The sequence below is a fragment of the Myotis lucifugus genome, unplaced genomic scaffold (assembly GCF_000147115.1).
Source record: "Myotis lucifugus unplaced genomic scaffold, Myoluc2.0 scaffold_34, whole genome shotgun sequence".
Classification (NCBI taxonomy): domain Eukaryota; kingdom Metazoa; phylum Chordata; class Mammalia; order Chiroptera; family Vespertilionidae; genus Myotis; species Myotis lucifugus.
This window is the reverse complement of record NW_005871082.1, coordinates 3,614,975-3,624,794: the sequence shown is the minus strand read 5'-3', so window position 1 is coordinate 3,624,794 and position 9,820 is coordinate 3,614,975. Positions and strand designations below refer to the sequence as shown.

At 43.4% G+C, this 9,820-nt stretch overlaps 1 protein-coding gene across 1 annotated transcript in view; it reads right to left on the bottom strand.

The window, feature by feature from the left end:
- The window catches only part of TSHR (thyroid stimulating hormone receptor), a 100,185-nt gene extending 95,296 nt beyond the window's left edge, over positions 1-4,889 (bottom strand). The window contains exon 1 of the mRNA XM_006086971.3: positions 4,578-4,889. Within this exon, the coding sequence (XP_006087033.1) occupies positions 4,578-4,768 (191 nt within the window). The 5' untranslated portion in view covers positions 4,769-4,889. The remainder of the gene's footprint in view (positions 1-4,577) is intronic.
- Positions 4,890-9,820: the final 4,931 nt, after the last annotated feature.

Genomic DNA, 9,820 nt, shown 5'->3' with positions numbered 1-9,820 from the left:
ACCCTGCCTTGAGTGTGACAGGGGGCGGTGCCCAACCCCCCAATCAGCTCTACCCTGAGCGTGACTAGGGGTGGCATCGTAACCTCCTGATCTGCCCTCCTCTGTGCATGACAGGGGGCGGCGCCCCAACTCCCCAATCGGCCCTGCTCTGAACCCGACCAGGGGCTGCACCTAGGGATTGGGCCTGCCCTCTGCCACCCAGGAGCAGGCCTAAGCCAGCAGGTCGTTATCTCCCGAGGGGTCCCAGACTGCGAGAGGGCACAGGCCGGGCTGAGGGGACCCCCCCCCCCCCCAGTGCACAAATTTTTGTGCACTGGGCCTCTAGTAATAAAATAAAAGGATTGAGTCACATTTAATACCAAATATACAGTTATTAAACAAAAATGCCAAATTCTCCCAAAACACAATTTCTTGACTTTTTTGGGGGTGGGGTTAAGGGCACCTCTGGACATCTGAGCAAGGTTATAGATTCAGCAGTGTACTTGTATTCAAAATTTCATTTCATCACAGATTCCCAGGAGGACTGAATGGACCCCCCACGAAGCCCATGAACCTCCAGATAATTAATTTTCATCTGAAGGGTAATAAACATACTTTGTACAACAAGGAAATTTTAAAATAATCAAATAGATCAATTCAAGTTAACAATTTCTCAGCTCTGGAGGGAAAAAACTTTTTCAATTGATTGATAAAGCAGATAAAATTCACTCACTTAATAATATGTTTTATGTATATTACTACACTATCAGAGCTGAAATAAGAAAATAGATGCCATTTTGCTGCCTATGAAGTCTTGTATGATTTTTATGGTTTCCCATCTTACATTTAAATCCTTTAGCCATTTTGAGTTTGTTTTTGTGTATGGTGTAAGTTGGTGATCTAGTTTCATTTTTTTTTTTTTTTGCATGTATCTGACCAAATTTCCCAACACCATTTATTGAAGAGACTGTCTTAACTCCATTGTATGCTCTTGCCTCTCTTGTCAAATATTAATTGAGCATAATGGCTTGGGTAAATTTCTGGGTTCTCTGTTCTGTTCCATTGGTCTATATGTCTGTTCTTGTGCCAGTACCAGACAGTTTTGAGAACTGTGGCTTGGTAATATAGCTTGATATCTGGTATTGTGATCCCTCCAACTTTGTTTTTCTTCCTCAGGATTGCTGTGGCTATTCGGTGTCTTTTTTATTTCAGATGAATTTGTGGAGAGTTTGTTCTAGATCTTTGAAATATTTTAGTGGGGATTGCATTGAATCTGTAGCAATATCTTTACTGACACAGCTCCTAGGGCAATGGAGACTAAGGAGAAAATAAATAAATGGGACTACATCAAAATAAAAAGCTCTTGCACAGCAAAAGAAACCATCAACAAAACAACAAGAAAGCCCACTGCATGGGAGAACATATTTGCCAATGCTATTTCAGATAAGTGTTTAATCTCCAAAATTTACAGAGAATTCATACAACTTAACAAAAGGAATTCATACAACTTAACAAAAGGAAGATAAACAATCCAATCAAAAAATGGGCAAAGGACCTAAATAGACACTTTTTGAAAGAGGACATACAGAAGGGAATCCACTGTGATTTTTCAAAACGTTGTGGGGCAGTAGAGTTCTATTGCCCCACAAAGTTTTCAAAAATCACTTTGCTACTGTTGTAGATGGTTGTAGTCATTAGTTAAATTAGCATACCACTTTACCCATACTTTTAAATGTTCTCTTCTCTATCTCAGAATAACTTAATTCTTCAGAATAGTCCCGCCCCATCCTCCCCCTAATTGTTTTTAAGTTCAGACTCTCCTTGCTCCTGTCTCTATCCAGTTCTTATCCTTTGTGGCTCAGTGGATTCCCTCTTGAGCATCACAGACATCAGAAAGCACCTAACTAAAAGCACCTCTGTTTTACCCAGAAGGAAACTTGGGTTCTCCTAAATCTATGATCTCACCTAATTTCACAGTCAGTGAGAGAGGGGTAAAGAGAATGCAGGTTTCCTGACTCCTCCTCCATCGCTCTTTCTCTGATGTTAGCCTTTCTCCTCATCATTTGGTGGAATTGACAGGATGAATCCAAATTCACTTCCACTGTCAGAGCCTCATTTCTCTTCAATGACTTGAAATTCTTCCACCTTTAAAGAAGTCTCTGAATAAGTGATCTCTCTGGCCTTCTTTATTCTCACAGTGAATAATGAGACTAGCATATTTATGTTCAGTCATTCACTCACTTAAACTTTTTTTTTGAACATCATAGTTCCAGGGTTGAATGACAGGGTGTCTGTGTTAGAGGAGCTCGTGTCCTACTTGGGTAGGCATGCAAAGAAATAACTTACAGAAAAGCATGCCATGTTTAAAGGCTAGGATAGAGGTCGTGCACAGAATGTTGGGGGTAGGGAGCTCACCCAGCCTAGGGGTCATAGATCAAGAGAGGCTTCTGGAAAGAACTGACCCCTAATCTGTATCTTTAAAAAATACATGTTTATATTGATTTCAGAGAAAGGAAGGGGGAGGGAGAGAGAGATAGAAAGATCAATGATGAGAGAATCATCCATCGGCAGCTTCCTGCACTCCCCCTACTGGGGATTGAGCTCACAACTCTGGCATGTGCCCTGATCAGGATTGAATCATGACCTTGAGGTTCATAGGTCAACACTCAACCATTAAGCCACACCAACCAGGCACTATCTGGATCTTGAAGTAGGTATTAGCCAGGGCAAAAGCTGCTTTAAGCAGGAGGGGTAGAATGTAGGAGGGAAGGCAAAGACAGTTAATTGTGATAGCAAATAACTTGGAGGGATGTGCGGGAAATTCTGATCAGTAGGAGTTGGAATTCTGATCAGAGAGATTAGGAGCCATAAGGTTTGAGAGAAAGACTGGACTAGGTCTTAAAGGATCTCAGAAAAAAAGAGTTTCATCCTAGAGGCCATGAAGAGTCAATGCAGGTGTTTAATCAAAAGTAAAGAATGTATTTTATTCTGTGTTTGGAGCATGGAGAATAAAGCGGTATTTGAATTTATTGCACTAATTAATCCAGGGAGATAAGAAACGGAGGTATCTCAGAGTACAGAACCTGTACTGCAACATTAATCACCAAACAACATTCACCACTATTTAATGTCCCTATCAGCTACAGTCCTGAGAAAATCCTGAAGTGCAACTTCATCATTGCTTTTCATGTATCTACATTAATAACTTGTATTATCTTACCTGAACTAGGTTTAACCAGCCTAGGTTGTTTTACTATTTTTTTTCTTTGTGCTCCATTTTTAACCACCCAAGAAAGCCTTTTTCCTGGCTTTTGTCATTGATTTAAATGTCTCTTAAGGAATAAGCATACCATAGAACTTGTTTACCATTGTTTTTAATTTGGCAACTTTTAAAAATAAATTTTATCAATTACAGTTGACATACATATTACATGAGGTTCAGGTGTACAGCATAGTGATTAGACATTTATATAACTTACTAGAAGCCCGGTGCACAAAATGCATGCATGGGTAGGGTCCCTAGGCCAGGCCAGCGATCAGGACCAATCTGTGGGGCGACTGGCGGGGTGATCGGGGGACCCCGCTGGCACCCATCTTGGCCAGCCTGGTGCTGCTCGCCAGCTAGCCCCATCCCCTGATCACCCCATCGCTGCAGCCAGTTGCCTCCCTCTGCAGGGTGACCCACAGGGTGATCGGGGGGAGCCCCCACTGGCACCTGCCTAGGCTGGCCTGGGACCTGCAGGCTGGGGGCAGCTCCTGCGTTGAGTGTCTGCCCCCCTGGTGGTCAGTGCACGTTGTAGCAACCAGTCGTCCCGCTGGTCATTCTGCCGTTTGGTCAATTTGCATATTAGGCTTTTATTATATAGGATGAAGTGTTAACACCCCAATAAGGCTAGTAACCATCTGACAATTTTTTTGCATCATTTAATATGCAGATAAAATGCAATTTATGAAATTTTACCTCTTTATTCCTCTCCCATGCCTATGGCAAAGGAAACTTCTGGATCCACTATGTTAGTGGGCAGTTAACCTTTGAGAAAGTAACTCAGGTACTTCATACAAAGTTACCTTCATGGAAAGTATAAAGGGTATATTTTAAAAAAGAATACCTGACTAAATTTTGTCAACTATTTGATGAACCAGTAAGACCAGCTAAGATAATTTCCCATCTAGGAAGACTAAAAGGAGAAATACTTTTTTTTTTTGCAAATTTTTATTACCCAATATCAGATAGAAAAGTCAGTTCTTGAATTGCTACTAATCTTGTTCATACCTGAGGTAAAAGGAAGATTTAGCCTGGGCGAGGAGCAGGGAATATGCAGAATAGCTCATCTTGTACCAAAGTTTTGTTACCGTTTCCTGCGTTATTAAATAACTATGAGGTCAGCAATCCCAAATTTATGGGATTGAGTTTTTATTCATTGCGCGCGCGCGCACAAACACACACACACACACACACACACACACACACACACACACACGCCCTTTGGCCTATTCTCAAGTTCTTTCTGTGCACTAGGTGCGGAGAAGCCGGGGCGTCCACCTTTCCGGCTGCCCTTGGCCTCTGGGACCTACCCTCTCCTCTCCCAGGTACTCACAGAGTCTGTGTCCCGGGCGGTAGGACTGGGATGCGATGGATATCCTTGCAGGTGACTCTGAAGTTGTCCTCCTGGTGGCACTCACAGGGCGGAGAAACACACCCTTTCCCCCCTAAGCTCCTGGGCAGGCCGAGAAGCAGCGCCAGCTGCAGTAGGGGCATCGGCCTCATTTTCCAGGGGTCCGAGGCCATTTCTTCTTCCTCCACTATCGCCTCATTCTCAGCCCTCTGCGCTCCGGGCTCCCCGCGCTGAAGGAGAGAGGGAGGAGTGGGAGAAAGAGGACTCCTGGTGGTTGTGACTTCAGCACCAAACAGGAGGCTGGAGAGGGCAAAGAAGAGGCTCTCAAGTGTTCTGTTTCCCTAGGCAACTCTCCACGCAAACAAGCCTATTGGCTTTACTTTCCTAGCCCTGAGCCACGCAGCCCGCTCTGTCTGTTCCCTGACACTTAACACCAGTCCCTGCTGTCTCCACCCTGCTTTCCAGCCAGCCTCGCGCGTTCCTTCCATTAGCTCTTTCCAAAGCCTAGTTCAGAAGCCCCCTCCTTTCCTTGTCGTTAAGTCCAGTGGGCCACCTTTTCCCGTGGGTAGACTCCTAAAAGCGCTGCCTGTCAGGACCCCTCTCCCCCGCTCCCCCTTCTCCCCCAAGGCTCGCACGCACTCCAGAGAAAACTCCCCGCAAAATGCACCGTCCAGGGCAGACGCGGGTCAAGATCCTTCCGGCCTAAGGCGCCTCTGAGGATGCCAGCCTGAGGTGCGGAGAAGCCGGGGCGCAATACCTCTGGCGGACCCTCTCTGCTCCCCAACTTCAGCGCAAACCCGACCGCTTTGCACAGAAATTGTATTGAGGAGTCACCTGGCGGCGTCAGCTCACATTGCAGCAGGCGGACTTGGCGAGGCGGGCCGGGAACTAGGCTCTGGTGCCATCTGCTGGGGAGAACCGGGAATGGCAGGAACAGTTCTGGTGCTCTGGAGCCGGCCTTGCAACCTGGCTTGAAGCCTGAAGGTAAATTCTGGATTGCCTGGAATTTTATTGCGTCATATAGCTCCACCTCCCCCCCCCCCCCCAAAGATGGGAAGAAAATAACACTTAAGTGGCACACCATCATCTACTTACCATTCTTCACACAGTAGCCAAAAATAATAATTTAAAATATAAATCAGATTGTGCCAATTTCCTTCTTAAAAGCCTTCAATTACTTACTAATTCTTCTTGGGATGAAAAGAACATCGATTCTTCACGTACTGTGTAATTCCATTTATATGACTTTCTGGGACAGAAGGGGGGGAACTATAGTGATGGAAATCAGAACACTATTTAGGGGAGACTGATTCAAAAAAGATAGCAGAGAACTCACCAGGGTTATGGAAATGTTCTATATCTTAATTAGACTGGAGGTAAGAGAATGCATAATTTTTTTTCAAAATTCATTGGACTGTATGTTTAAAATTTGTATATTTCAATGGTTTTAGGGCTTTATTCATAATTAACCCAAACTGGAAACAACCCAAGTGTTCCTCAACTAGGCAATGGGTAAACAAACAGTGATACATCCTACAGTGGAATACTATCCTATATAATAATCCTATATAATAAAAGGGCAATATGCAAATTGACCCTAATGGCAAAATGACCAGAATGACTGCTGGACCAGTCACTATGAGGTGCACTGACCACCTCTTGGACCCTTTCCCTGGCCAGCAGGCTCTGATCACCTGATGGCCACCCATGGCGGGGGTGGGGCCGGCAAGCGGGCAGGAACAGCCAACCTCTCGATCCCTTACCCTGGCCGTCAGGCACTGATCACCCGATGGCGAACAGGGAACTGGGGGTGGGTGGCGGTGGGGGCGGGGCTGTCTGTGGGCAGCTGGGGAAGATGGCCTTGATCACAGGCCAGGCCTAGGGACCATACCCACACACGAATTTTGTGCACCAGGCCTCTAGTTTTTCAATTAAAAATCAAAACACAACAAAACAAAAAACAGCCCTGGTCAGTGTGGCTGAGTTGGTTGGAGCATCATTCAGTACACTGAAAGGTGGATTTGATTCCAAGTTAGGGCACATATCCATGTTGTGGGTCCAATTCCTGGTTGGGGCACGTGTAGGAGGCAACTGATTGATGTTTCTCTCTCACATCAATGTTTCTCTCTCTCTCTCTCTCTCTCTCTCTCTCTCTCTCTCTATATATATATATATATATATATATATATATATATATATCATTCCCCCTTTCCTCTCTCTAAAATCAATTAAAAAAAGACATAATCTTGCTTTTACTTTGAACACTTTTATTAACATTTATTGTGGTACAGATCTGTTGGGTATGCATTATTCCATCTTTTTTGTGTCCGAACAAGTATTAATTTTGCCTTCATTTTTAAAGGATAGCATTACTAGGTACAGAGTTGTAGATTGAAAGTATTTTTTCCTTTCAGTACTTTAAAAATATTGCTCCACTATCTTATTATTTCCAAGGACAAATGTTCTGTCATTATTTTCTTTTGCAACATGCTTTTTTCTCCCTCAGAATGCTTTTAAGACTAGTTATCGCTGGTTGGAAGTACTTTGATTATCATGTGTTTTGATGTACTTTCTTCATATTTCTTGTGCAGTATTTTGAGGTTCTTGAATTTTTGCATTTATGGTTGTTTTTTAAGATATTTTATTGATTTTAGAGAGAGAGGAAGGGAGGCGGAGAGAGAGAGAGAAACATCAATGAGAGGGAAACATCCATTAGCTTCCTCCTGAACAACCCCTATTGGGGACTGAATCCACAACCTGGGTGTGTGCCCTGACTGGGAATCGAGCCCACTATCTTTTGGTGTACTGGACGATGTTCCAACCAACTCAGCTATACTGCTAGGGTGCATTTATGGTTTTCATCAATTTTGGAAAAATTTCTGCCATTATTTCTCCATTTATTTTTTATGTCCCCTTATGTCTCTCTACTCTTTCCAATTATTACACTTATATTAGGCTAATTAAAGTTGTTCTACAAAAAAGCTCATTTATGCTTTTTTTGGTTTTGTTTTTTGTTTCATTGATGCTTTTTTTAAATTACAAATTAATTTTTTTTTTCATTTTGCATAGTTTCTTTTTTATATCTTCAAATTCAATATTCTTTTTTTTCTGAAATAGTTCATCTGACATTGATTTCATCAGTATATTTTTTATGTCAGGTGAAATGTTCATGTCTAGAAGTTCAATTTGGGCCTTTTTCATATTTCCCCTGTCTCTATGTAATTTTTGACATCTAAAACACTTTTGATGTGTGTGTTAGACTCCTAGGGCTACTGTAACAAAGTACCACGTATTTGATGGCTGAAAGCAACAGAAATGAATTCACTCACAGTTCTGGTGGCTAGAAGTCCAAAATTAAGCTGTTGGAAGGATCATGGCTCCCTCTGAAGGTTCTAAGGGCGATTCCTTTCCTGCCTCTTCCCAGCTCCTGATGGTTGCCAGCAGTCCTTGGTGTCCTCGGTTCGCATCACCCAAGTCTCTCCTCTGTCATCACACAGTATTCTCTCTTGTGTCTGCTCTAAATTCCCTCTTTCCATGAAAGCATCAGTCACTGGATTAGGGCCTATATTAATTCAGCATGACCTCAATTTAACTTGCATATCTGCAAACACCCTGTTTCCAAATAAAGTCACAATCCAGGTATTAGAACTTCAAGTTATCTTTTCAGGGGACACAATTAAACCCCTAACAATGTCCCTGTTTGATAACTCTAATATCTTTATCAGTTCTGGGTAAGTTTCAATTGGTTGATTTTTCTCCTTAAAATGAGTTGCATTTTGCTTCTTCTTTGCATGCCTGGTAATCTTTATTTGGATTGTAGACATTGTGAATTTCACCTCTTTGGGTACTGGATTATTTGTTTTCATAGAAATATTTTTGAGATTTGTTATCAGATCTGGGAAAATTACTTGGAAATAGTTTGATATTTTTGGGTCTTGCTTTCAAGGCTTGTGAGGTGGGATGGGAATAGCATTTAATCTAGCACCAATTACTACTCCCTCCTGAGGCAAGACTCTTCTGAGCGCTCTACATAATACTACATGAATTAAGAGGTGTCTCCATCCGGCTGGTGGAAATAATCATTATTCCTGGCCCTGTGTGAGTGACAGGTACTTTCTCCTCCCCAGTCTTGTTAGATGCTTCCTTCTCCAGCCTCAGTTTCTTCACGTATTCATCTGAATATTCCAAGGAGACGTTCCCTAGTTCTTTAGAGTTTTCTCTGTATGTAGCTCTCTTCTCTTTGTTACTTTGTCCATCTGCATTGGTTTTCACAAACTCTCCCCTCTGTCTTGTCAACTCAAAGCATCCACTGAGCTCTGCCTGGGTTCCTTCTCCTTGAGCCAAGGCCTGGAAATTCTCTCAAGGTAGGAAGTTGTGGGGATCACAAGGCTCATGTTGTTTCTTTCCTGTCTGTTAGGAAATCACTGGCCTTTATATAATGTCTATTGTCTTAAAAAGCATTGTTTCATATGTTTTGTATGTTTCCTTTTTCTTTTTAAAAAAATTTTTTTATTGATTTCAGAGAGGAAGGGAGAGGGAGAGAGATAGAAACATCAATGATGAGAGAATCATTGATTGGCTGTCTCCTGCATGCTCCCCATTAGGGATCAAGCCCGAAACCCAGGCATGTGCCCTGACTGGAATTGAACCTTGACTTCCTGGTTCATAGGTCAACTGGCTCAACCATGCTGGCTAGTGGTTTCTTTTTACTTTTTAAAAATTCTGGGTGCAGGGAAAGTCTGCTCTCTGCTTCTATGCTACTCCATCTTTGCTGGGAACATAAGTGGTATGCCAAAAATCTGTAACATTTTAATCAAGATTTAGGCAACATGAAATTGGCTTAGTGGTGGTCATAATGTAGGTAAAATCTTCCATGCTTACCTGTTTCATTTCAGGAAAGTGGACCAAATCTTCAGGGTAACCATCTATATATACAAAAAGCCAGTGACGGAAACACTGTAAAGACCAGAACGACTGGCCGCTATGACGCCCACTGAGGCCAGAGAACCGCCCGATCTGGGGGTGGGGCCAGCTGACCAATCTCCTGCAGCCCCTTCCCCTGGCTGGCCCCACCCCTGATGGGCCCCCACCACCCCGATCGGCCCACAGCCCCTCCCCCTGGCCAACCCCACCCCTGATTGCCCCCTCTACCCCAATAAGGGGCAGGGCGGGCCAGCCAACTTCCTCCCACTCAACGCTCCTCCCACCCAGCCCCACCCCAGATG